Genomic DNA, 27,784 nt, shown 5'->3' with positions numbered 1-27,784 from the left:
AACTGATAAACGTTTCCCAATTATCTGTGGTACTGAAGATCCATTTGTTGTTGTTCCAATGTGTCAGAAGGTTGGAATCGTAGTTGCCCACGTAAGTCAAGATACTTTGGTGAAATCCCAACAAACTCCAGCTCTGAAGATTCTAGCTCCCAAGGTTCAGATTCAACCTCCCAAGGTTCAAGTAGCTCCATTTAAAATTATTTATTAAAAAATTTTATTTTTTATATAAATAGATAAATTTTTATAATTATGTTTTATTTAAATAAATTAATTTTTAGTTTAAATTAATTATTGATAAAATATAAAGAATAAAAGTGAACCTTTATTTATTTATTTATTTATTTGTTTGTTTATTTATTTATTTGTTTTTAAAAACCTATATTGTTGTAAAAATAGAAGGTGACAAACATCTATCCAAGAATTTTCTTGTTAAATAGATTTTGTTATCATTTTTAAACCTTAAAGAATTGATTATATAATCCTGCTCTTTGAAGTATTATTTAAATTAAATTGTTTGAAAAAAAAAAAAGTTTATATTAAAAAAACTTATTAATAAACACACTAACAACGTAAAATTTGTTTAATATTAAACTTTTAAAAAAAAAATATTTTAAAAAAGGTAATTAATAATTATTATTTAAATTATTTATTTTTTTATATATTATATTTGTTTATTTTACTTGAATGTATAATACTTATATGATCATTTTTAAATTATTATCAATCTTTTATTTTTTTTTTTTTTTGAAAAGTTAAGAAACTTATTTTTTCTTTATTATTTTCCAATTTTATAATTTTATTTGAAACCAGATCAATTCTAATTAGAAAAATTATTTAAAAATTAAAATTATATAATAAAAATATCAAAATAAACTTTTATTGAATTTATGGAAAAAAAAAATAAATGATGCAATAAATGTAATGATAAAAATTTTTAATATTAAAGAAATTACCATTTATACACTATCGTATATATTAAAAGAATATTTAAAAACACACACGAACACACGCACACATTTATTATTTAATTATTATTTTTGTGATATTATGTTATTGTTGTTCTCCCCAATAACAATTAAAAAAAAAATAAAAAAAAAATAAATAAATATAATACCCATACACATACCCACACAAATAATCTATCGCACATACTATACATATTTAAGAACAATCAATTAAATAAAAATTCCACCCACCAAATATACACTTCTATCATTGCGCTGATAAAAAAAATCAATTTCAAATACACATTAAATACATCCATACATATAAAAAAACACATATATAAACTCAAAAAAAACACACACACGATAACACACTATAAACAAACAAAAAAAAAAAACAAAACACACATACACACAAATATTTGTTTAAAATTATTTCCTTTTGTAAATTTTATTTTATTTTTTATTTTTTTTTATTTTTTATTTTTCTTTAAAAAAACTAATTTGGTTTATTTAAGTTTTAAAAAAAAAAAATAAAAAAAATAAAAAAGACAATTACAATTATAATTACAACTACAAAAGACCTTTCACTAAATAATTATTTAAAAACCTATAGCATAGTTTAATAGTATTTCTAATTAAATATAATATAATATAAAATGTCCACAATGAATAAACTATTTAAAAAAATTATAAGTATGTATAAACGAATTGATAAATCAATTAATATTATAATTTACTAATTTATTTTTATTATTTTTATTATTTTTTTTTTTAATTTCAAAACAGTATCAAAAAATAAAGAAACAAAGAAACCTTTAATTAAAAAACAAAAAAAAGAAAAAAGACCCTATGTCTATGATATGCATAATATATTGTGGTAAAAGAAGATAGATTATATAATATAATATTGCAACAATTCTATATTTCAAGTTGCGATAGTTGTCCGAATAATATAATATAAATCAGAATAAAATAAAATAAATAAACTAATGTATATATATTGTGGTTTAAACCAATTCTTGTAATAAATGTTATTTTACTAAAATTAATATTACTTATTTATTTATTTGTTTAATTACATAAACATATATATATATTTGGATTTATGTATATGTGTTTTATTTGTATATGCATTTTTCCTTTTTCTTTTTTGCTTTTTTTTTATTGTTGTGGTTGAGTTTGATTTTGTGTCGATTGTGTTGATTGTTGTTGATGAGAGAGTTTATTTTTTAAAGATAATAAAATTTTTAACAAATTTGTGATACCAAATAGATAACCACCATCGATTGGAAAGAATGTAGCATCGCTGTTATCATCAATATTATTTATATCAATTGATTTATAATGTGATAGTTTGGATGAGTGTGCTTTCAAGTGGGGTGGATAAAGTTTGGTGTGGGTGAAATCTATTAATCTAATATCACATCTATTTTTACTGTTATTATCACCTTCATATATAAATAGAATTGATGTTGATCTAAATCTATAATCGGGCTATATTATATTTGAAATATATTAGTATAGATATATTAAAAAAATATTTTGATATATATACATACATTGTTTTCAAAATATTGTTTAAATAATGATAATCTTTCAATCATTGGTTCAATTATATCATTTCTAAATTCATAGCCATTTGAAAAAAATTCATAAAGTTTTTCTTTGACAGTAACCTCTGTTAATAGTCTACCTTGTTCTTTTTGATTCTTTTCAACTTGATTTGAAGAGAGATTATATCTTTGGGAACCACAAACACAGAATCCTAATTTTGGTGTTGTAATATATTTTGAAACTAACCATGATTGATAGAGTTCTAGAAAGAATAAAAAAGAAAAAGGTGAGAAATTCAATGAAGAAATAAACTATAGTTTCTATTATTAATTTTACATACCTTTATGTAACGACATATTGGCTTGTTGTTTTAATGTTTCAAAATTAACATTGGGGTCATCTGAATCATTTGGTTTGCTGTAAATCTCCTCTAAATCGACATCATGGTGTGATAATCCTAATTTAATATCCATTATATTTGGTTTGTTGTATCCATTGGTTAAATCTTCTAATATAATATACTCTTTGCCATCTTTCATTGCTGTGCCAAAAAATTTTGGTATTAATTTTGAAAGTGAGTTATCATCTGATAAATTTTCATAAAATTCTTTTTCTTTTTTTGTGCATTCTTTAAAAATTTTACCACTTGATTCTTTTGATTTTACAAATGGAGTTGATCCTGCAACAACATTAAATTTTATATCTGTTGTAGTTGCCATATTTTATTATATATTTATTATATTGTATTATTATATTATATTATTATATTATTATATTATTATATATTATTTTATACTATTACTATTATTTATGTATTATTATAAAAAAAAGGGAAATTACTTTATTTTTTTTTTATTTTTTTTTTGTATATGATTTTTAAAAAAAATTAGAAAAAAAGAAATTAAATAAAAAAGATAATAGAATATTTAAATAAATATAGATTAGAGTATTTTAATTTTTTTTTTATTTATTTTATTTTATTTTTTTTTTAATATGAAATAATTTTTTTTTTTTATTTGAAAAAAAAGGTAATTTATTTTTCTATAAATAAAATTAATATATAAAAAAAAAAAAAAGATTAGTAGGTAAGTTATAAATAGAAAAAAAACAAATATTAATAAATTTATTTATTGTGTGATTCTATATTAAAAAAAAAAAATAAAAAAAAGAAATTAAAAATAAAAAAATTAAAAAAAGAAAAAAATTAAAAAAAAAAAAAAATGAAATTAAAAAAAAATATGAAAAAAAAAAATGAAAAAAAAATAATAAATTGTATGATTGCTCATCATTTTATTTCGTTTATTTATTAGTTTGTAATGTGTTTTTGTTTTATATTTTTATATTTTTATATTTTTATTTTCGTCCCAAATCCATTGTAAACCATAATGGGTTATCTATATATACAATTATCAAATGTATACACATATACCATTTTTTCATTTCTTTTATTACCATTATCATTATCGTTATTATCAGTGTTGTTATTGTTGGTATGTAATAATGGTATGCTTCCTCCTCTAGGAGAGTTACAGGCTTTGGCGGTGGAGTTTGAGATAGAGGACATTTGTTGTATAAATACTAAATAATATATTGTTATAAAATAATAGGGTTAATATACATTCAATATTATTTGGTCTTTAATATTTTAATTACTTTTGGTTTTTTTTAACATTGTGTTTTTTTTTTATATTATATTTGTATTAAATATATAAAATAGTTTGTTTTTTTTTTTTTCTTTAAATATTTTTATTTTATTTATTTAATTTTTTTTTTTTTTTTATAAAATAATTACACATCATAGAAAATAATAAATGGTTTTTAAATCTTATTTAAATCGTCATTTTGATATACATATATATAAAAATATACATTAATATATTAAATAAAACAAATTAAACGAACAGCTTTTAGGAAAAAAAAATAATAAAAAAATAAAAACGGTTTATATATTAGTTTTATATACATTACCATATTAAATATTATGAACATCAACCCACACTCTTACACACAGTCACAACCATTACCACCACCACACACTTTTACAACGATTTGATTATTTGCTTAATTTTTTTTAAAACGCAACATAATCACAACTACTGCACCCACAAATATTATTATTAACACCACTATCACCACATTTTAAAATGTTTTTAATTAATTATTCGTCAATCTCATTTATAATTAATTTATCTTTTTTGTTTTGTGTTTTGTGTTTTGTGTTTTGTGTTTTGTGTTTTGTGTTTTGTTTTTGTTTTTCCCCCTTTTAATCACCACACCCCAAGTACCCAATAGTAATCATTCTTAACTATCTTTTTTTGTAGTTTAATATAAAGTTGTAATTAAATCTATTATTGGATATCAACTATATAAAATGTTATTATCAAATGTATATTTTTTCATTTAATCAGACAAAAGGAGCTAGTTATAGCTTCTTCTTTTAGTAATTTTCAAGGAAATAAATAATAATAATTTGTATAATGCAAACAATTGTAAAATATAATAATAATAAAAAAAATTTATAAAAATAACATAATAATAATAATAATAATAAAAATAATAATAGGGCAAAAACGGAGTGTTTATTTTGTTGTTATTTTTGTTGTTTTATTAAAACCTTTTTTTTTTTTTCAAATTTTTTTTATTTTATTTCTATTTTTTCTATTTGTTTTTTAATAGGTTTTTCATTGTGTTTTATAATAATAAAATTTAGTTATTTTTTAATATAATTAAATTTATTTATATAAGTATAATAAAAAAGTATTAATTTATATATGTATCCATTTATAGTTAATATTATTGTTTAAAAATAAAAGGACATATGGTTTTTGTTGTGTGTATGTGTGTGTGTGTAATTTACAAATACATTTTTTCATTTTATTAATTATAAATTTTAAAACAAAATCATAAATTTGATTCATTTATTATAACTTTTTACTTGAAAATTTATTTTTATAATAATTATATTAAAAATATCGAAATTTCACAAAATCACTTTTTTTTTTTTTATTTTTTTTTTAATATTAATATTTATTTAAATCAATTAAGTAATGATTTAAATTTGTCTTTTTATAATGGAGTGATTATACAATATTATAATATGTCGATTTTAAAATTAAATATGGAAATTATTTTTTTAATTTAAAATGTATGGTTAATACACCTTTTTATACAACCCACAAAATTTTTTTTTTATATTTTATTTTTTTCATTTTTTATTTTTAATAAATAATCCTCACATACCCTCTCAAATACACACATACCCACACACACACACACACACCACATACCCATACATAAAAAAATTATAAAAATCCTATCCATTATTAAACAATAGTTTTTCCTCAAAGGGTATGTATTTAATATGTATTTTTTATTTTATAAAATAATATAAAAACAACTTTTTAAAAGCACCAATCATGGAGTAATTGTTAAAAACGTTCATAACGACCGCTGCCATTACTATTACTAGTTCTAGACGACTAATTTGTTATTTTCAATTATCCAATAAAAAATACTCACATATTAAAAAAATAAAAGAAAATAAAAAACATAAAATAAAAAAGCAAAAAAAATATAGAGTTGAAATAGTTGTCATTTACCTAAATTGATTTTTAGATAAAAATAACAATTGAACTCTTTACTATAATATATCAAATTGACTACTTTTTTTTTTTTTTTTTCTTTTTTTTTTTTTTCTTTTTTTTTTTCTTTTTTTTTTTTTTCCAAATTAAAAAAAAATTTTTTCCCTCTTAAAAAAAACTTTACCGAAAAAAAAACAATAATAATAATTTCTTACTTTTTTAAAAATAAAATAATAAAAAAAAAAAAAAACACAAAAATAAATTATCTTCAAACTATTATTAAAAATATAATTTATATATAAACACAACATTAAAATATGGCTTCATTTTTAAACACAAACACACATCAAATATTTTTTGATAAAATTTCTAAACTATTAAAATGTATGTATTTATTATCACACAAAAATTAATTTTATTTTTAAACTAATCATTTTTTTTTTTTTTTTAAAAATAATAGCACCCACTTTAAAGTCATCAAACAAAGTTCCCTTATTACCCAAGCCAATCAAACAAAGAGCATTTGTATATACTTTTGACAATACGGTTTTTATTTAATAAAATAACCTGTACTTTATAATTTTGTTGGGAATATTAGCCTGGTTCGAAATATCAAAAAAACATGTACTTTATTATTTATTTATTTATTTATTAAAAAAAAAAAAATTAAATAAAAAGAAAATCCATACAACTTTTATTTTTACACTATTTTATTAATTTAAAATTGTTCTTTGGATATACAATTGTCATTTTCTTTTAATGGTTCGTTGAATAGTTTTTTATTTGGATCATAGCCATATTTTATTTTCGTATCAGGAACTATATGATTGCAAACTATTCTTAAAGAGTCAAACATTTGTTCGTCAAATGTATTTCCTCCTTCCCATGGTTTAGATTTGTGGTTCATGTGAATAATCCAAGCTTCTGGTAAAACATAAAAAGAGAATCCCTGTGCAGCCATTCCAAAAGTGTGTGAGTTTTTATCGAATCCATAGCCCTTTAATCTTTCGTCATATAGTTCTATTTGTGATTTGTTATATAGCAAAAATGGTTCGTAAAGCCAACGATAGTCCACTTTATAAGGCTCCACTGCGGAAAACCAACGGCTGTAATCTGTAGGTCCATGACATCGAGGACATACGTTCTTATTTATTATTTTAATATCACCTGCTTCGACCATTTGAATTAAATCTACTTTGCCTGTGGGGAAATCATAATGTGAAATGCTACTTGAAAATGATGGTATTATAAATGAAACTAATTTGTTTTTATCGATTTCTTTTAAAAGAGATTGTAAATATTCATACATTCCTTCATTAGTCACAAAATCTACATCCAATAACAATGTCCAATCTGTTCTCGCGTTTACTAATGCTAAGTTTCTTAAATTGTTTACTGGGTATCTTGTTTGATTGCTATAGAGAAAATGAATATCTACAAATTGTGCAACTGAAAAACTATTCCTAACAAGCTTGAATACACTATCGATATCGCTTTGGTTCCTTATATAGACAGCTGCTGAAATAGGTGCTCTCCAAATATCTGCCATCATTGCAATTCTATCCATTCTATCAATTGTAAATTGTGTAACAATTGTAATTTCGTATGACTCTATCTATTTTAATTAATTATTTTCATTATGAATCGATTAGTTTTATTATTTCTTTTTTTTTCAATAAAAATAATAATAAAACTTACATCTCCTATTGCTCGATATGCATATTCTTCCTTTATATAAGTTGCATTAATACCATGTGGTAATGTAACAATGATTTTGGGTTCTCGTATTGAATATAAAAATAAAAGTAATAATAAAGAAGCTATAGCAAAATACTGTATAGGTTTTTTAAACCTATTTATTTTTTTATTATTAAAATGATAATGTACCATTTTTTATTAAAAAAAAAAAAAATTGTATATTGAGAGTAAAAAAATAAATATTTTGATTATTTTTTATTTTTATTATTATCAATTAAAAAAATATATAATAACTGTATAATTAAATTAATTATTTTTTCTTAATAATATTTAAAACAAATAAATTCTGAAAATAATTTATTTAATATATAATATTATATATTAACCCACACACACATATGTTTTTTTTTATTTCCTTTTTTGCTCCATCTTTATTTTTTTTAAATAATTTTAAATTATTTAAAATAATTTAAAATTTCAGTTTTTTTTTTTTATGAATAAAAAACAATTAAAAAAATAAAAAAAATATAAATATTATAAATTTATTATAAAAATTTAAAATAAAATCTATTGATTAAATCGTTATTTTATTGAAAATAAATACACAACATCAATATTTTAATTTAATATTATTTGAAAAAAACCATTTTTTTTTTTTAATATTAAATTAAAATACTATCAATATAAAAAAATAATAATGCAAAAAAGAACTTTACAAATATTATGATATTAGATTAAATTAGTTTATTTTTTTTTCAGGTATATACAAATAATGTTTTTTTATAGATTGTAATAATAATTTATAAATTTAGCATGAGCAGCCGCAGTTTGAACATCTACCACCACCGCCACCAAGAAGACCACCAACTAAGCCACCAACGACACCTCCGACAACTCCGACAACACCGCCTACTAAACCAACAACACCACCTACAACATTGCCTAAACCAATACCGCCGCCGCAACCACCGCAACCGCCACATTGAACAGCATTTGATGATTGTGATGATGAAGAGCTGCCATATGAAATAGATTTTGATGATTTTGATAAAGATCCAGCATTACCTAATGAAGAGATAGAGTCTAAAGAAAAAGAAAAAGAAAAATTATTAATATTTATAAAATATTTATTATAAATATTTTATAAATATTTTTTTTAACTTACTAAAAAGTGTCATTTTTAATTTTATATATTTGTTTTCTTGTTGATTAATCTTTTTGATTTAAATAATTTAAAAAAAAAAAAACTATTTATAATTTTTATTTCTATAAAAAATGATTAATTAAATTTTATCATTAAATAAAAAAACTAATTTATATCAATTACTTATTTTAACTACCATTTTTTATTGTGCATACCAGTATTTAAATTCTAAATATAAATGATTTTGATTAAAGAATTGTTATCTAGAGTCGTTTCAAGTTTGATGTTTGACCAAAAATGAACAACACCCTCAAAAACATATTACAAATTTACCATATATAATGAAAAAAAAATTTTACTATAATTTTGTTTGTATATTAAAGTTAAATTTTATTATAATTATTTATCTTTTACCGTTTTTATTTGCTCTTTACCTATATATTAACTAATACAAATAACAACAACCTAAACACACCACACTGTGTTAAAAAAAAAAAAAATATTTATTTATTTATTGAAAAATAAAAAAAAAATATTCATTTTATTATATTGACACTATATACAACACTAGCAGCGTTATTTTTTATTATAAATAAAGAAATTTAACTTATTCGAAATAAAATCTTGTTTTAATCATTCAATTTAACCTTTTATATAAATTTAAAATTACTGTATCTATTTACAAAAAAAGGTAACTTTAAAAAAATTGAGTTTTCTATGATGCAACACTAATGTTTTTAAAAATACAAACTACTTTTATTGGTTATTAGAAAAATGATCATATCAAGAGGTTAGTTTATAAACAAATATAGTTTAAAAAATTAAATTTTTTAAAATGAAATTTAATTATTTTATAAATTATTATTTTTTTTTTGTTATAAATAGAATAATTTTTTTTTTATTTTATATAAATTCAAAAATCAAAATACAAACAACTTGAAAATGACATTATTTAGTATGTATAGTAATTGTATTTATTTTATAAATAATTCATTACTAATTCTCATTTTATTATTTTACTCCATAGACTCTATCTCTTCATTAGGTAATGCTGGATCTTTATCAAAATCATCAAAATCTATTTCATATGGCAGCTCTTCATCATCACAATCATCAAATGCTGTTCAATGTGGCGGTTGCGGTGGTTGCGGCGGCGGTATTGGTTTAGGCAATGTTGTAGGTGGTGTTGTTGGTTTAGTAGGCGGTGTTGTCGGAGTTGTCGGAGGTGTCGTTGGTGGCTTAGTTGGTGGTCTTCTTGGTGGCGGTGGTGGTAGATGTTCAAACTGCGGCTGCTCATGCTAAATATAGAATAATTGATTATATATAAAACACAAATCAAAATTTATAAATTGTAAATAGATTTTTTCTTAAAATAAAAAAAATAAAATATATTTTTTATTCTACATAAAAACTTTTTTTTATATTTTTTTTAGATCAAAAACATTATCTTTTAATAATATTTTTTTTTAAAATTACTAACTAGTAGAAAATATATATTTTAAAAAAAAAGTAATATTTTTACAAACTATATATCTTTTTAATAATATCTATTAAATTAATTATTTTTTTAATTTTTATCTAAAACCAGAATTTTTTTTTAATATATAACAATCCTATTTAACACTTGGCAGTTAAATAAATATCAAATGATAAGATTGATCATTAATGAAAATTAAAATTTGAAAATAATTATTTGATTTTATATTTTAAAAAAAAATTAAAAATAAAATTAATTTATAATATTATATTTTTTATTTAAAACTAAAAGAATTTTTTTTTTTATTAAACATTTTATTTATTCCCAAACAATACTATTTATTCAAAAAAATGACAATTAGCAGTAATTTTTAAAACTATAAAATAAATAATATTTTTTAAAATAATATTAATATTTTTTTTTTTTAAAATAGGTTCTTTTTCATCATTTGGTACAAGCAATACTTTACAAGTTAATCAAACCCAACCCCTTCTTTCAACATCTCCAAGTAATTATGGAGGTAATGGCTTTTCATTAGGTGGTTTGTCATCGTCTTATGGTGGCAGTGGGCAAGGATCTAATATTTTGGCAACAAGTGCCAGCTCATGCACCGTTTTAACACATACATTCCAATTTGAAGGATGTCCATGGTAGTTATAACCCTTATTTAATAAAATTGTATTTGTAATTTATTTATTAAATTATTTTATTTATAAAAATAAAAAAAATAAAAAACTATTTAAAAATTATTTTTATTTTCATATCTTTTTTTAATTATAAAGTTATGGTAATTGTTATTTAACAAATACATTGGTTATTGATTAAATGCTTGGTGTTAAAAGGAGTGTGATAAAGCTGCACTTTTTCTACACTCTTCTTCATATGATTTTCTATCTGAATTATAGAGAGCAGATCTTGAAAAATCTAATGGGCTATTAATGTCTGGATTTTCGAGTAAGACATCGAGGGAAAGCATTATTTTTGAAACTGTTAAAGATGGTGACCACATATTATTTAAAAGATAAAGGCAAACACTACCACTTCTATTAGTGTTAACATGATAGATAGGTGTTACAAATAAAACTCTTGGTGATGAAAAAGGATAGTTGGGTGGGAAAGATACAGAGATCTTAAACTTACCTCCCTCATATAGACCTCCTGGTTTGCCTGTCATAATAATTGACCATTGAGTGATATTGCTGTGATCCATGGTTAATTGGAATCTTGATAAAGTACCATTGTTGTAATCTTCCATAAATGAATCATACTCTTGAAGAATTCTTTTTGAATTTTGTGGAGCGAGGCTTGGTGCTACTGATTTAGGGTTTTCTGGAGATTTTAACGATAAAGTTTGAATGTTTGGTATCTTTTCTGGAGATTTTAACGATAAAGCTTGAAAGTTTGGTATTTGAGCATCAAAAGTGTTTGTTTTTCTAAAAAATGGATTTATTAATGGAACAACTCCACCTCCTGGGAAAATAGATTTGTCACCAAAAAATGAATAAAGTTCCAAATCATTTTTAACACTCAATAAAATTTCTCTTGGTGAAACTAATACACGTTTTGCTTGTTGGGCATTGTTTATTGATAATTCGATAATTTCGCTTAAAAAAAATTCGAGGGATGCAGTTAAATATACCATTGATTTCATTGTGATTCTGCATGAATAGTTCATCTGTTTAACCTTTCTTTTAATAAAATTTGGATTAATAGTAAGACCAGTATTCTTTTTATCATCATTAAATTTTGTCACAGCTTTTAAACCTTGAGTAATTGCTATTTTTGCTAAATCACCCTTTAAATTTAAACGAATTGATGTTTGAATTTCACGTGGAGTTAAAGTTTTTTTTTTGTTAACATTTAAGATGTTGAATGCTTCCTCTACAACTCGGATAATAAAATCTCTCGAAATACTTATCAAAATATCTACACTTTTAGCAGCTATTTTGTATTTTTGATCGCCAATATTTTTTAATAATGTTCTAATAAAGTATGCCTCTCTTGTGTTATTTCTTTTTCTTCTCATTTTATAAATAAAATTTATAACAAATTTATTAATTTTAAAAAATATTTTAAAAACTAAAAAAAAAAAAAAAAAAAAAAAAAAAAAAAAAAATTTTTAAAAAAAAGAGTTAAACAAATTTGAAAAAATTTGGAAAGTTTTCCAATTAAACTACTAAGATATTTTGCTTTTTTAATAAATAATATTTTTTCAATAAATAATAAATTTACAATAAATAAATGGATAAAAAAATTAGATTTTTTAATTGAAGACTATAAATAATTTATTGATATCATACTTTCTTTTATTTAACTTTTTATAATAATTTAAAAAAAACTCGAAAAATTAATGAATGAAGTTTTTTTTTTACCTATTATAATTGCTTAATAAAGTTTCTTAATTTTTCTAAATATTCACTTTTTGAAGCGGAATGAACAGCAGTTTGATGTGTGTGTTTGTCATAAACGGTCCAAAGTTCTTTTGGTTGATTAGATTTTTCATAGAGACGAACAGATTCGATGTGTGGTACTACTGGGTCGTGAGTTGCGTGAATTAAAAGTAATGGTTTTGGTGAAATTTTATCTACATAATTGATTGGTGTATCATTTTCGGTGATGTTGGTGTCTGTGAAAAGAATACGCTTTTCGGTGATCATTAAGATAGTTTTTACTATCCATTCTGGTGGATTCTTTGGTAAGAGAATTTCATCATATGGTGCTTTGATGAATGGGAAGAAAGAGCTTACACCTTGATTTAAAAATCTAAAAATGTTGTGTCTCCAGGCGTTTTGGGCATTTGAATATGGACTTTCTGCAATTACACCATCGATTAAATCCTTATCTTTGGCACCAGCAATAATAACAGAACCACCACCAAGGGACATACCAGTGAGAATAATCTTTTTGCAATGTTGGTTATATTTTTGATTTGGATCCTTTAATAATCTAATAGCAGCACGAACATCTTTATGTTCTCTATAGCTATAACCAATTCCACGACCTAAGCCATCACTTTGACCTACCCCATCAATTGAGTCGTATGTTAAAATGGAGATACCTTCATTGTGATAAACTGGGATTTGACTGAACCACTCGTAACGATCTCTACCTGAACCATGAACTGAAACAATACAAATATTTTGATTATTTGATTCCTTGGATGGTACCCACCAACCATTAATTGTTAAATTTGCATTATCGAATGATTTGAATGATATATTTTCGTATTCTATTGAAAATTCGCTCATTGGATTGGTAGTAGTATTAGCAACAACTCCACGCCACCATGGGAAATATAATAATGCTTGTGAACAAAATCCAATAAATATTAATGGTATTAAAGTTGATAATAAACCAATTACAATTGATGTTACTAATAAACATTTTCTGAAACCACCACCTTGGGTTTTTTTATTTTTATCTGTTGTTGTTTTATTTATTTTTTTGTTCATTTTTTTTTTCTAATCAACATAATAATATTTATATAAAAAAATAAAAAAAAAAAAATGAAAGGATGAATGGTCGAAAAAAAAAATAATATATATTATTTATTTTTTTTTTTTTTTTTATTTTTTTTTTTATTTTTTTTTTTAAAAGATATTTTACGAAGAACCAGAACCAAAAATTTTTTAATTTTTACAGAAACTGATGGTTTTACATTTTACCATTTTTATTATTTTTGAAAACCGTTAAAAAAAAAATACACAGATATTAATTTATCTCTTTATTATTTTTAATTAAATGGTTTTAGAAAAAATAGAAATTAATTTTTATTTTTATTTTTTTTAATTTTAGAATTTATAATATAATCTATATTATAAATTACAGAAAGTGTTTATTTTGGTTGGATTTTATCCAATACTTTTTTAACTGATGGTCTTTCAGCTGATTCATTAAGCCAACGGAAAACATTTGGGTAGGTTTCTTTGGTAATAATTTCATAGTAACCTTTTAAAGCATAAATACTCCAACCAAGAGAACAAATATCAGCTATAGTGAATTGATCACCTGCAACGTATTTATTAGTTGAAAGTTGTTTTTCTAAAACGGTATACAAACGTTTAACTTCTGTTTCAAATCTTTCAATTGCATGTGGAACTTTCTCTGTTGCTCTATTTTTAAAATAATTATCTGAATAATAAAATTATTAATATGAATTTAAAAAAAAAAAAAAAAAAAAAAGAACAAATAAACCTACATTGACCAATCATTGGACCTTGAGCTGACACTTTGGTATTTATAAAATTTATTAGTAAATAATTTAAATATTTTAATTGTTATTATGCCGATATTTACTTTGCCAAAATAACCATTCATTAACAGATGTATTTAAAGCTGGATTGGTTTTATAGTCTGGATAAAGTTCTGTTAATTGATATTTTTGAGATAGATAGATCATAATTGCTGCAGATTCGAATACTGGAATGGGTGGATTAACAGTATTATCTTGGATGGCTGGAATTTTATTATTTGGACTGATCTACATAGAAAAAATAAAATAATTTTAATAATTTGTTTTATTATTTCTTTTATTATTAAAAAATAATTACTTTTAAAAAATCTGGTTTAAATTGGTCACCATTTTGGAGACTAATTGCATGATAGTTATGTTGAATGTTAGCTTCATTTAAGAAAATTTCAACTTTATAACCATTTGGTGTTGTTGAGGTATAGAAATCAATTGACATTTTTTTAAAAATATAAGTAATAAAAAATAGATAAAAGAAATATGAGTTTAATTATTAGATGTTTGTGAGTTAATGAAAATAAAAAAAAATTAAAAAATTTTTATACAAAATGAAATTAAAAAAAAAAATTTAATTTAAAAAAAAAAAAAAAATTTAATTTAATTAATTTTTATTTTTTGGGGGGTTCCAGAACATTATTTTTTTACTCTTCCCTATAAGGCGGTGAATATAATTTTGTTGTAAATGGAATCCTGATCAATAAAATTAACTTTCAGTAAATAAAAAAAATATCTTTAATTAAATTATTCCATAACACCTAATTAATGTAGTTTTTTTTTTTTTTAATAATTTTATTTTATTTTATTTTTTTAAATTTGTGGTTCGATAACTTGTTTCATAATTCTTCTAATATTACGTGAAGTGTGACTAAAGTGTTGAATATTAGTTTGAGTATTATGTTTAAAATCAATTTGGTATGCCCAATGACCACTCTTGACTGATCTAACATCAATATTTGGATTTAATAACCATTCTTGATAGGCTTCTTCGACTACTTTTGAGGCATCATTGTCATAATCTAACCATCCACCGTGTTCAAATTGCCAAACTGGGGTTTCGATTGGTTTTGGAATTGCACCTGAAACTTCAACACCTAAATTGAAACGACCATCTAATGCAAGTAACCAAACACAAGCATTTTTAATGTAACGAGAGGTACCGGCAGTGAAATATTCAGAGAATAATTTAGTGAAACCAGTATCTAAAACTACACGACCACAATTTTTGTCCATTTTGGTTGGGTCTGAAACTAAAATGATAGTATTACCTTCAGATGAAGTGGCTAAAGTTTCAAACTTGTCTGATTTCTTTGCGAATGAGGAAATGGTGACACCTTCGTAGAGATTATTAATACCAGTGGTAATTAAATGGCTTGAAAATTGTTGTTTACCTTCGCCAGTACCAAGAGATAATTCTTGTTTACCCATTTCATTACCTGTAGCTTCGATACCGAATAATGCTTTTGAAACCCAATTACCTTGGAAGGTGTATGGATGATTATCGTACCAAACGAATAAACCTTTACCAGATTCGTGGAATTTTTTAACAGCATCAACAAATTCTTGTTCGGTGGTGGTTGTGTCATCGGTATAATTGGAAACAATTAAAGCAATATCGGCAGTTGGTAATTTTTCAACAAATTCTTTTTGGGTTCCAGCATCTACAATATTAAAACCTTTGGACTTTAATGCGTTTCTGCTGTCTGTATCTATGTATTTGTAGAATTTGCCAATTAAAATTGTGAATTGAGTAAAAGCACCTTCAAGACCAAGATCGTGTTCGAGACCAGTTGGGTTATTGAATTTATCGAGTTCGACATTGGTTTTATGAGTACCAGCATTTTCAGTATAGAAATGTACAATACTACTACCCTTTTTAATTGGTGCAAAGAAAGAAGGTTGTTTGGCAAGAGAGTTGGAATTTGAAGTGGTGTTTGTTGAGGCACTTGAGGCACTTGAGGCGGCTTTTCTTTTCTTTGGTCTTGCACCAGCAGCTTTTCTCTTTGGAGTATCTTCTTTTTCTTCATCAGTATCACCACCTTCAGCATCTTCAGCTTCATCCTCTTCATCAGATGATTCAAGTAAACCTAATTGCTTAGCTTTTTCGGCTGCTTTCTTTTGCATGTATCTAACAAATTCATCCATTTCAATATAACCTTTACCGTTGGTATCGCATTCTGCTAAAATTTTATCAATTCTTTTGGTTAGTGGTCTTTTTCCCATGGCTCTAATGACACCTAAATAATTTAAATAAAAATAAATATTTAATTAATATTTGCATTATATTATGTTTAAAATTTAAATATTTTTATTTGCTTACCTTTTAATTCTTCTCCACTGATTTTACCATCACGGTTAGTGTCAAATAATCTAAACATCATTTCTAATTGAGCTTCACTTGGACCAGTATATTCAGTGCCTAATAAATTGAATAAAGAAGCTTGACGTTGTTTAGAATTGGTAATTAAATCTAAAGCTTCTCTAGCTTTCTTTCTATTTCTGGTTTCAATATATTGGCCTGCATCTTTTCTTTTATTTTTATTATCACTTGACATTTTTTGATTTTGTTAAAATAAAAACTATAAAATACAATTATAAAAAATTAGTTATTGCTGTTGCTGTTGTTTTTTAAAAAATAAATATTCAAAAAAAAAAAAAAATATTTTAATCAAAAAATATTTAAAAAAAAATATTTAAAAAAAAAAAAAATAATCTTTTTCACAGAAATTTAAAAAATATCTAAAAAAAAACCAATTTCCTATAATTTTTTTTTTTATTGCTATTAAAAAAAATTATAATAACGATAAACCAAAAATAATAATAGAATATTAAATAAATTATTTTTGCCGAAATAGTATTTGAATACCGATCTACATATATTTAAATATAAAAAAATTAATATTATCATATCTTTCATAAGATATGAGTTTTATTTAATTATTTTTTAAATATTAAAAATCTTTTTTTTTTCAATAAATTTTTTTTGAAGCATTTCTTGTAAGTTCACCTCTTAAATCGCTTTGCATTAACATTTTAACCTATTAAATAGTATGATATTAGTATATATCTATATAAACAAAGTAAAATTTATATTGAAATATGTGGAACTTACTTGTTCGGTGGGTATACCTAAACCTAATAACCAGCCTAATTTTGTGGCGGCAGTTTCGACAGTCATATCATATCCACTAATTGCACCAGCATCCAATAATGATTTACCAGTGGCATATTGCTTGAGATTTACACTACCACGAAGACATTGACTTGTTACAACGACAATGACACCTCTTTTTACAGCTTTTGTAATAGCCTCGAGGAATTTACTTTTTTTACCTGGAGCATTACCACTACCATAAGATTGTAAAATTAAACCTTCTAAGGGTTCAGCTAAAAGATTTTGGAAAGCATCATCGCTGAAACCTGGAACCAAGTGAAGCACCGCTATGTTTTTATTTATTCTTTCGTGCACACGGAAACGGCCTTTTGGCTGATTTAAAACCAAGTCAAAGTTGATATTAATTTCCATACCAAGAGTTGCTAGCGGTGGGCAATTGGGTGATTCGAAGGCATCTAAGCTCCATGAATCAACTTTACGACTTCTACAACCACGTAATAAATTATTATTGAAAAAAATGCATACTTCAGGTAAATCAACTTTACTTGCAAAAATTATTGTGGTTAAAAGATTACGTCTTGCATCATTGATTAGCTCTGCAAATGGAATTTGTGAACCTGTTAATACTACTGGTTTACCTAAATTTTCCAACATAAATGATAAAGCGCTTGCTGTATATGCCATTGTATCTGTACCGTGCAAAATAACAAATCCATCATAATCATAATAATTCTTTTCAATTAAATGACAAATTTTTACCCAATCCTCGTGTTCCATATCTGATGAATCAATGGGTGGGTCAAACTGAAAAAAAAAAATTAATATAATTATTTTTTAGGTGTTTGTGAACTATAATTTTAATTGACTATTCTTACTTCGTAGATTGTATATGTTGGCATATCTAATGATTTCATTTCTGGTAAACCTTGAAGTTGTTGCTTTAAATAATGTGGCTCGGGTCTAAGAGTACCTGTAACTGGATCTCTTTTCATACCTAATGTACCGCCAGTATAAATTATATAAATGTTTCCTTTCTTTTTGAGATACGAAGAGCTTTGTACAGACATTGTGGATTTGGATGACGATGATAAATTGTTTATTGAAATATCCTCGTATATCTTATCATCTTCACAATTCATATTTATATGATTATGATTACTATTATTTATTGGTATTAAAGTGGCTGTTACTTCATCTACTGTATTGCTATTGCTGACTGTGGCTGTAGCTGTAGCTGTATTTATTCCTTTTGTACTCGATCTTAAATTTATATTATTATTGGTTTCTGGGTTTGTGGTTGCTGCATTATTTTTATCCGAGATATTTGGGGTTTTATTTGAATGTGATTGAATATTCATTTTTTTATAAAAAAAATAAATAAAAAATATAATTATTAACTATAGTTATTATAATATATAGTTGCTTAAAATAAAAATATAATAAATAAATAAAAAAATAAATAAAAAAAAAAAAAAAAAAAGTATTATTTGTTCAAAATAAATTAAAAAAAGAAATTTTAAAAAAATAAAAAAAATAAAAATATTTATTTTTTTTTTTTTATTTAAAAAAATTTAAAAAAATATTTTAATCGAGTTAACCTATTGCCCTTTTTTTTTTTTATTTTAAAATTTTTTTTTTTTTTGTTTTCCTTATCTCTAAATATTTGTTTTAAATTATTATAATTGATTATGATAATATAACATAATTTCTCTTTTTATAAATTTATTTTCTTTTTTTTTATAAAAAAGAAAAATATAAAAATTAAAAAATAAAATAATTTATGCAAAAGCCACATTGCAGTAAATAATATAAATAATTAATAATATAAATAATATTTATATAATTAGATAATACAAATATAAATACTATAGATACCAAAACAATAATATAAATAGTATAAATAATAATAATAATAATAATAATAATAATAATAATAATAATAAAAATAATATAATATCAAAATGACATTATTAAATAGAGAATATGAAAGATTAAAAAGAATATGGAGAATAATTTGGAAATCATATTTTATAAGACAAAGTATTGTTTTGTTCCAAGTCATACTATTAATGTATTTAATTAGTCAAGCGGTTAACAAATTTCAAATGTTAGATAATAAAACAACCATTAAAGATTTCAGCAATTCAGAATGCAAAATTAAAAATAATTTAGAAGCAAACCCAGATTGTTTCAAAGTAGGATATGATTTTAAAAAAGTGTTGTTCTTCTATAATGATGGTTTAGCAAGAGATTTATCAAATGATTTAGTACAGTTATTTAAAGACAATGGTAATATATTCAGAATTCAAAATGAAGGTTTTCCAGCATCATATGCTGTATTCTCTAGTTATATTACTGGTAATCCACCAACTAATTTTATGGGTGCCCCAATTTTATCAGATAATTTAATATATCAACTCGCAAGTAATGACATACCTATAGCTTACTATGGCACCCGTATGCCTGCTTATGACGTTCTCGAAAAAGGTAAATACTTTGAAAGAGTTAAGCTCGAATATGTTTCTAAAGATAACACAAAACTATATACAAATTTATTCGAATGTGGTGGTACTGCAGAAACTTGTTCAAAAAAATTCTTAAATGATTTAAAAGAAGATGGAGTAAGTAAAATTTAATAATAAAAATATTTATTTAATAATTAAAATGTGTATTAATTCATTTTATTATTTTAGCTAAGTTCATTTTTTTCAGGTGATATTATTGATGAAAGAAACCATCATACAGGTGATAAACATGACAAAGTTACATTAGAAATTATAAAGAATTGGATAAAGAATATGAGATACATCAAAGAATGGGTAGATGAAAACCCAGAGTATCTATTGGTTATATTCAGTGACCACGGTGGTAAATTAACATCAGAAACAGCAGCCCATGGGGCAAATAATGGTGGTAATGAAGCTTTTATGATTATTTATAACTCTCAATTAACACCATTACCAAAAGAAAAACAAGATAAATTCATCGACCAAGTTGATGTTTGTTCAACAATTTGGCAACATTTCGCAGGAAGTGGTGTAAGCTTACCAGCAGAAAATATTGGTAAAATCGCCCCAACAACAATAGATAAAGAAAAGATTTACTATACTTTAAAATTAAACGCAAATCAATTAAATCGTTTTGGTAACCATTGGAACTACAAACTAAAAGAGTCATCATATAATGAGGCTGTGGAATCAAAGGATAAAGATATCGACCATTCAATTGAACTTTTCACAAAATATATCAACTCTTTAAAACTTCCATTTTTAAATCTCAAAAAGTTCCCAACTACCGAAGTTGTTATGTTCCCACTTTCAATTGGCTTATTAGTTTATATGCTTTTATCGAAACAATATGGTAGCTTCAAGAATCTTCAACTCCAATTCCGTTTAAACTTTGCTCATGTCGTTATACCATATCTCATTATAGTTGGCATTACTGGTTTATTCAGTGGCTTTTGGGTTCTTTATTGGCACGATGATAATGAATCTATTCATATTTTTGTTGCCTCATTATTAACAACTTTAGTAATGAATTATTCATCAACTGCAACAAAAATCGAAATAAATACAAACAAAATCAGTATAAATGGTGATGATTTACCACAAAGCAGTAATGATAATAATAATAATAACAATAATGATAGAAGCGAAGATTTTGATAACGAAGAAAATGAAGAAGAAGAAATAGATGATTATATAGAAATGAAGCCACAATCCTCCAGTCACAGTATAGAAATTAATCATAATAGTCCATTAAATAATAATCATTTAAATAATGTAATTAATAGTGCATTCTCTCCATCACTTTCATCATCAGGATCACATAACTCAACTGTAGTTTCAGAATTTAGCGAACTAACACAACCATTAGCTTCAGAATATAGACCTCCAAACTCATGGGTTTTAATTTACTCTTTTTATATTTTCTTTATGGCTGTAAATTTATTTTTGTTGACAATTCCATTAGAAGATTTATTATTGGTTGTAAGTTTATTTTAAAGAGCAAAGGTTTATAAATTTATTAATTATACTAATTTTTTTTATTTAGCACTTTTATAAAGGTTCATTTTTAATTGCTTTTGTTTATTTGATGGTCGAATTTTATATTCAAATTAAAAAACTAAAGGCCCATTATGCAGATAAAAACCAACCTAAGAAAGAATATTTTTATTCAGTTTATTTAAAATTTATCATCTATTCACTAGTAATGATTTCAATTTATTACTATGACAAAGCATGGAAGCAACAACATAGCATACGTTATGAGTTAGCATTTTTTGTATATTCAGTTATATTTATTCATTCAATAGCATTATTATTTAGCTCAAGATATTATCAGTCCGATATAGTTTTACCAATTTCAATGCTTTTATATTATTTATCTAATGATAAAGTAAGTTTTATATATAATAAACTCTATAATTGCAAACTATACTAATAAATGCATTAATATTTTAGGAAAGATTATATTTAGTTTTATTTGTTATACCACAGTTTTATTGTATCAGTAATGTATTTTATTTCAAACTATTCAATGTATTCCAACCAATATTAAAACAATATAGAAAAGCATATTCAACATTAAGAACAAATAATTTGGATGAAAGAAAGATGAAGCAAATCTTCAACTATAGCTTAAAAGATATCAATTTCTTTACAGGAATAACAGATCATTTCTTACCATTTGTAGTGTTATTAATGATAAGTATAGCATTATCATGTTTCCAACTTATGAAGATGAATTTCCAAATAGGTGATGTTGCAATTTATGTACCAGGTGTATACGATCCTCCAACCAAACCAATCTTTTCTGGTATTGTTATGGGTGTTCATAAATTAGGTTACTTTTTCTTATTGGGTGCTTTCTTAATTAAACTTGCAAATCCATGTCCTCCTGCTCTAGTCTTAAAACAATGGAATATTGGCAATGGTAAAACTATCTCATTTGGCTACAAGTCTAAAAGCAATGCAGATTACAATCGTATCGTTGAAAGCCTAAATACTCAAGTCTGGGGTTTCCTCATGTTGCTTTTATTATGTGGTCTTTTCTTTTTCCATTTAGGTTATTATAATTTTATGATAACAAAATCTTTTGTTTTCACCGTTACTCTTAGTGTGGTGGTAGTATTCTATGGGGTTTCTTTGGTTTGCTCTTCTTTAGGTGGAATTTTTCAAAATCTTTTCTACAAATACATTTTAAAAAAATCAATCATTCATCATAGTTTACCAAATTTAAATTCAAGTTTCGATCCAAACAATTTCCAATATAAAAAAATAAGTTATAATTAAAAAAGTAAATAAAATAAAAGTTTATTTATTATTTTATAATGTGGTGGTTTACTTTTTCATTAATTTTTATGTGTGGGTTAAAATTTTAATGAATTTTTTTTTTAATTTAAATTGTGTGGGTTATAGTTTTATGAAATTTCTTAATTCGGTATTGAAAAATAATTATTATTATTTTTTTTTACAAAATATCTTTATATTTCTTTGTATATATAAAATGTATAAATACTTTATATTATTTATTTTGGTTTTATCCATTGGATCCGTTTTTTCTTTAGAAGTTGACAAACCTCCTAAATATTATATCATTGATATCTTTTTTAAAGGTTGTAATGATATTATTAGAACCACATTAGATCCCGATACTTTTGAATCTGCTTGTTATGATATGGAAAAATCTTGCCCCAATATCACAGCAGGACTAAAGATTTCATATATATATGGTAATCTATATGAATATAAAAGATTCACAGATGGAAAATGTGATAAAAACGATAATTTTAATAGTTTCAATTGCACAGAAAAAAATATTCCAAAAGAAGCAATTATTCAAGATGACTTTTCAGATGGATTAGCAGTAAAATGCTATGAAACAAGTGCCCCACCTTTGAACGGCAATGGAAATGTTACAAGAGTAAACCCAAAATACAACCTTGAGGATTCTATTGACCTGGATACAATAGTTGAAAATAAAGAAAAACCAAAAACCAAATCCCCTGTCCCAATTCAGAATGAATTAGAACCAGATTATAATGCAGGCTCATCTAAACTAATTATCAATTATTTAATTTTGGCATTGTTATTTTTGTTATCATTAATATTTAATTAATACAAAATAAAAAATACTCATTTTAACTTTAAACATCAATTTTTTTTTTTTTTTTTATGTATTTATTTATACAATAATATACAACAGCCAAACTGTTTGTTTTTAATTTTATTTAATTATTCGGTATAGTAAAAAAAAATGTATTAAATATATATATAAATTAATATATGTTATATTTATAAATTGATTACTTTTATATTTTGTAATAATATTACTATTATTATTTGCTACTATTTATTATTATTTATAATGGATCTAATTTATTAAGTGGAATAACAGATTTTTTCCAATAGTGATATTCATTCCATTGTTCATCAACTGAATTCCTATTTGCATTTTGACAAGGGAACATATCTTGAACCAATTCGTTGATTTTTGTATAAGTTTTATTATAAGTTGTATTTGTAGTATTAATGACACCTAAAGCATTAATAGTAAAAGTTTTACCCTTTGGTACCCCTACAGCATTATATGAAATAGCATCAGTATTACGATTGCCAAATCCTGCATAAAATGGTGACATGGTTGTTGGGAATATATTCTGTATATCTTGAAGACATGCAATCTTGAATTCTTCTGGATTTCTTCTAATAACTTCACGATTAAATGATGTTAATAAACGATTTGGTGACATAAATACTGGACCCTCTGGGAGTGTAAATGGAATACTTTGTCCCTGAATGCCGCCAATTGAGTTTGGATTAGATCCTGTTTGTTTAACTGAACTAATATATGTTCTAGTTAAGTTGGCTTGACCTATAGCTCTAGATGTTAAATAAATAATCTGATATCCATTGGCTTTAATGTTTGAATACAACTCTGCTACACCAATGTGTGACCAATCTTTGCCGATTAATGGTAAAACTTGTCCAAAAACATCAGACCTAAAGAAAATAAAAAAAGTAATTAATAAAAGATTTTTTTTTTTTTTTTTTTTTTTTTTTTTTTGACTTACTTTGTAATTGTGCCATCAATATCTGAAATAACAATTTTTGAAGTATTATCCCATAAATAAATTGATGCTGAAACTTCCTTTGTGCCAAGAAGTGTGCTTGATACAACAAAAGTAATTCTATTGATACCCTTTTTGAGTCCCAAAGATTTTAATTGATCTGAAGTTGGTTTTAAGGTTTTTTTTGTATATTTTCTTTGGAAATCTTCAATAACAATATTACTAAGAGGGATACTACCTGAAGATAATGAGAGTGGATTATTAAATGGTATTGGCTCTGATCTAACAGCGCTACTACCTGGAATATTATTATATGATGATGGTGGTGATGATGATGGTGAAATTTGTTGTTGAAGTTGTTGTTGGTGCTGTTGTTGACTTTGGATTTGGTTTTGATTTTGATTTTGTACATTATTACTATTTTTCCAGAGCCATCCTCTCCAATATGATGACTGTTTAGTTGGTGGTTGTTGTTGGGCTATTGCAGCAGTTGCAGTATTGTTTGCATTTGATGCATTCGATTCGATACTTTTATTTGCACCACCAATTTGTAATCTATCTTCAATATCTTTTTTCTTTAAATTGTTTAGAGATTCTTGAGTGATTGGTCTACGATAGATTAAATATGAAAGAATAATATGACCAGCAATGGACCATGGATAATATTGATCATTGATTTTAGCGACAAGATGTGGGTTCTTTAATAGAGTAGCATCTGAGCAAAAATGTTCGAAACTAATAAGATATTCTATAAAGAATGCTTCTTTTTCTTCTGGTTCAGACTGAAGAGCTTTATCTAAAATTAAGTGTCCACACAATGAAAGACTGATAGAAAAGTGATCAATTAAACTATTATGTTGTTGATTATTATTGTGGCTATTATGGTGATGGTTGTGATGAAATTGTGAATGTTGAAGTGTTGGATATTCGGATTCATAATTTAATTTTGATAAACTTTCTGTAATACTTGATGATGGTGGCTCTAATGTCGAAATAATGGTTGTTCCTTTAGATTTATCAATTGATGGTTGTTCATGATTTATAATTTCATTACCTTCTTTAACAATTTGAGCATATGAAATACTTGGAGTTATATTTAATTCTGTTTGTTGTTCTATCTGCTGTTCAATTTGTTGTTCAATTTGTTGTTCAATTTGTTGTTCAATTTGTTGCTGCTCTTGTTGTTCTTGCTCCTCATCTAATAAAAACATATTGTCATCACCACTGTTATTATTTTCATTAATTTGTAATGTTGCTGATGTTGAAGTAGTATTTTTAACTATAAAATCTGGTGTTATTTTTGAAGAGGAGGATAATTCATCGCCGCTACCTGCTTCGATATCTATTTGACCAACGCTACCACCGTGAGATGATTGATCTTTTTTAAACATTTTCAAAAGTGAGCTCATTCTGGACCAAGATGATGGATTACCCTCTAATGAGGATTGATGCTCTGGAAGCATTGATGGGTTAATTGGAGTATTATTTGGTGTTGGAATTGGTATTGAATGTTGTTTATTATTTGGATTCATGATAATAGGTACACCCAAACCATCATCCGAACCGATTGATGATCTTATTGATGAGTTTATTATTGGTGAAACTGGCTCACTTATATTATTATTATCAATTGATGATGTAGTTAATATTGGTGATGATGGTGACGTTAAATCTACAATTTCTTCAACCCTGTTACCAGTTGATGTTGATTGTAAATCTGAATTTAACGGAATTGAAATATTTGTTTTAGTAGTTGAAAGTGTAATATCGATATTTGTTGGTTGTGATTGCTCTGATTGTTGTTGTAGTGGTTGTGACTGTATATGTTGTTGCGATGGATGTTGTTGCTGTATTTGTTGTTGTAGTGGCTGTATTTGTTGTGGTGCTGTAGGTTGTTGTTTTCGACGAATACTAAATTTTGGGAAACCGCCCCATCTCCAAAACTTTGGTTCAGATTCAGAATCTGAGCTTGGTTCACTTATTGATGTTGTAGTAGTTGTTGTTGATGAAGTCAATAATCCTTTTGGTGGAGAGTTACTTGGACTTTCAAATGGTGTAACATGTTCACCACAATCAATTATATAGCTACCAATTGGAGATTGTGATTCAACAGTTACTGGACTTGATGGTCTTGAGCTACTTAAAGGTGATGTTGTTTTTCTATTTTGTGGTTGTTGTTGTGGTAATGGTTGTTGTTGGAAAATTTGAGTAGTATTAGTTTGTTGTAAAAGCATTTCCTCCAAAGCAGATGTTAATGGTTTCATTTCTTTTGAATCAAAGGAATCTCTTTTATTGGAACCTGATTTAACGATATTTGAATTAATTGGTGATGTAGTTGTGGAGGAAACAGTGCTGGTGCTTGTATGAAGAGTTGCTAGCGTATTACCTGATGCTGTAAATGTGGTAGCTGATGTAGTTGCTGTAGTGGTGGTGGTAGTGGTGGTACCATTCGATACTGCTCTTCTATTACCCTTTGGTGATGGAATTGGGGAAGTTGCTAAAATATCAGGAACTGGTTCATCTGATTCCTCCACGAAAAATGCCTCACCAGCTTGGCCCAACTTCATTTGTAAATCTGTTTTCTGTCCATTAACATAAATTGATATTACTTTTGCTGAACTTTGAATTAATTGTAATTTACCAAATCTAACATGAAAAGGAGTACATTTCAATGAGCCATCTAATTGCGGGATTACCAATATATCAATTGCACCACTAAGTGTTGCTGCATTTAAATTAAAGGCATAATGAACTTCGTCAAAAAGTTTTTCAACATAATTCATTCTTTTTTTTCTTTTTTTTTTTTTTTTCTTTTTTCTAATTTTTTTAAATAATAAATAAAAAAATATTAAAAAAAATATTTCTTTTCTTTTCTTCTTTTTATTTCTTTCCTATATTGTAAAAACTTTATTTTTGTGGTTTGATAGCTATAATTTTATAAAAAAATTAT

The 27,784-nt window shown here is 24.5% G+C and overlaps 11 protein-coding genes across 11 annotated transcripts; 2 read left to right on the top strand and 9 right to left on the bottom strand.

Annotated features, from left to right (window-relative positions):
* Positions 1–1,980: 1,980 nt before the first annotated feature.
* Positions 1,981–3,633, bottom strand: DICPUDRAFT_94541 (uncharacterized protein). Its single transcript, XM_003287927.1, has 3 exons — positions 2,842–3,633; positions 2,507–2,763; positions 1,981–2,441 (listed from the first exon to the last, which is right to left on the bottom strand). Exons 1-3 carry the CDS (start codon positions 3,218–3,220, stop codon positions 2,109–2,111), a joined length of 969 nt encoding a protein of 322 aa, XP_003287975.1. The 5' UTR covers positions 3,221–3,633; the 3' UTR covers positions 1,981–2,108.
* Positions 3,629–8,958, bottom strand: DICPUDRAFT_152182 (uncharacterized protein; the record flags this gene model as incomplete). Its single annotated transcript, XM_003287926.1, has 6 exons — positions 3,629–3,641; positions 3,923–4,079; positions 6,824–7,697; positions 7,781–7,863; positions 8,621–8,863; positions 8,946–8,958. The coding sequence occupies 6 exons, from the start codon at positions 8,956–8,958 to the stop codon at positions 3,629–3,631; spliced, it is 1,383 nt and encodes a 460-aa protein (XP_003287974.1).
* A 2,278-nt stretch (positions 8,959–11,236) lies between these two features.
* Positions 11,237–11,611, bottom strand: DICPUDRAFT_33350 (uncharacterized protein; the record flags this gene model as incomplete). The annotated part of the gene is made up of 1 exon (XM_003287925.1): positions 11,237–11,611. One exon carries the CDS (start codon positions 11,609–11,611, stop codon positions 11,237–11,239), a length of 375 nt encoding a protein of 124 aa, XP_003287973.1.
* A 234-nt stretch (positions 11,612–11,845) lies between these two features.
* Positions 11,846–12,427, bottom strand: DICPUDRAFT_33357 (uncharacterized protein; the record flags this gene model as incomplete). The annotated part of the gene is made up of 1 exon (XM_003287924.1): positions 11,846–12,427. A coding segment is annotated over one exon (582 nt), but the record flags the coding sequence as incomplete, so codon positions are not given.
* Positions 12,428–12,776: 349 nt separating this feature from the next.
* DICPUDRAFT_78821 (uncharacterized protein) lies at positions 12,777–13,853 on the bottom strand (the record flags this gene model as incomplete). Its single annotated transcript, XM_003287923.1, has 1 exon — positions 12,777–13,853. One exon carries the CDS (start codon positions 13,851–13,853, stop codon positions 12,777–12,779), a length of 1,077 nt encoding a protein of 358 aa, XP_003287971.1.
* A 271-nt stretch (positions 13,854–14,124) lies between these two features.
* On the bottom strand, positions 14,125–15,152 carry DICPUDRAFT_92021 (uncharacterized protein). Its single transcript, XM_003287922.1, has 4 exons — positions 14,952–15,152; positions 14,698–14,881; positions 14,600–14,629; positions 14,125–14,532 (listed from the first exon to the last, which is right to left on the bottom strand). Exons 1-4 carry the CDS (start codon positions 15,087–15,089, stop codon positions 14,237–14,239), a joined length of 648 nt encoding a protein of 215 aa, XP_003287970.1. The 5' UTR covers positions 15,090–15,152; the 3' UTR covers positions 14,125–14,236.
* Positions 15,153–15,457: 305 nt separating this feature from the next.
* DICPUDRAFT_33321 (uncharacterized protein) lies at positions 15,458–17,202 on the bottom strand (the record flags this gene model as incomplete). Its single annotated transcript, XM_003287921.1, has 2 exons — positions 15,458–16,884; positions 16,968–17,202. 2 exons carry the CDS (start codon positions 17,200–17,202, stop codon positions 15,458–15,460), a joined length of 1,662 nt encoding a protein of 553 aa, XP_003287969.1.
* Positions 17,203–17,616: 414 nt separating this feature from the next.
* Positions 17,617–18,901, bottom strand: DICPUDRAFT_87836 (asparaginase; the record flags this gene model as incomplete). The annotated part of the gene is made up of 3 exons (XM_003287920.1): positions 17,617–17,685; positions 17,760–18,566; positions 18,638–18,901. The coding sequence occupies 3 exons, from the start codon at positions 18,899–18,901 to the stop codon at positions 17,617–17,619; spliced, it is 1,140 nt and encodes a 379-aa protein (XP_003287968.1).
* Positions 18,902–19,723: 822 nt separating this feature from the next.
* DICPUDRAFT_152174 (uncharacterized protein) lies at positions 19,724–23,056 on the top strand (the record flags this gene model as incomplete). The annotated part of the gene is made up of 4 exons (XM_003287940.1): positions 19,724–20,383; positions 20,456–21,751; positions 21,816–22,160; positions 22,226–23,056. The coding sequence occupies 4 exons, from the start codon at positions 19,724–19,726 to the stop codon at positions 23,054–23,056; spliced, it is 3,132 nt and encodes a 1,043-aa protein (XP_003287988.1).
* Positions 23,057–23,270: 214 nt separating this feature from the next.
* DICPUDRAFT_78816 (uncharacterized protein) lies at positions 23,271–23,882 on the top strand (the record flags this gene model as incomplete). Its single annotated transcript, XM_003287939.1, has 1 exon — positions 23,271–23,882. One exon carries the CDS (start codon positions 23,271–23,273, stop codon positions 23,880–23,882), a length of 612 nt encoding a protein of 203 aa, XP_003287987.1.
* Positions 23,883–24,126: 244 nt separating this feature from the next.
* DICPUDRAFT_33329 (uncharacterized protein) lies at positions 24,127–27,617 on the bottom strand (the record flags this gene model as incomplete). The annotated part of the gene is made up of 4 exons (XM_003287919.1): positions 24,127–24,766; positions 24,838–25,039; positions 25,133–25,792; positions 27,221–27,617. The coding sequence occupies 4 exons, from the start codon at positions 27,615–27,617 to the stop codon at positions 24,127–24,129; spliced, it is 1,899 nt and encodes a 632-aa protein (XP_003287967.1).
* Positions 27,618–27,784: the final 167 nt, after the last annotated feature.

Source organism: Dictyostelium purpureum (genome assembly GCF_000190715.1).
Source record: "Dictyostelium purpureum unplaced genomic scaffold DICPUscaffold_118, whole genome shotgun sequence".
Lineage (NCBI taxonomy): Eukaryota > Evosea > Eumycetozoa > Dictyosteliales > Dictyosteliaceae > Dictyostelium > Dictyostelium purpureum.
The sequence above is the reverse complement of the archived record's forward strand: the minus strand, read 5'-3'. Positions and strand labels throughout refer to the sequence as shown.

Excerpts from the sequence above, each read along its gene's own strand:
- DICPUDRAFT_92021 (XM_003287922.1), bottom strand. The coding sequence starts at position 15,089 with ATGTCAATTGATTTCTATACCTCAACAACACCAAATGGTTATAAAGTT. Across the intron at positions 14,882-14,951 it reads TTAAACCAGATTTTTTAAAA|ATCAGTCCAAATAATAAAAT; the intron begins GTAATTATTTTT and ends TTTTCTATGTAG. Across the intron at positions 14,533-14,599 it reads AGGTCCAATGATTGGTCAAT|ATAATTATTTTAAAAATAGA; the intron begins GTAGGTTTATTT and ends TTTATTATTCAG.
- DICPUDRAFT_94541 (XM_003287927.1), bottom strand. The coding sequence starts at position 3,220 with ATGGCAACTACAACAGATATAAAATTTAATGTTGTTGCAGGATCAACT. Across the intron at positions 2,764-2,841 it reads CAATATGTCGTTACATAAAG|AACTCTATCAATCATGGTTA; the intron begins GTATGTAAAATT and ends TATTCTTTCTAG. Across the intron at positions 2,442-2,506 it reads AACAATATTTTGAAAACAAT|CCCGATTATAGATTTAGATC; the intron begins GTATGTATATAT and ends AATATAATATAG.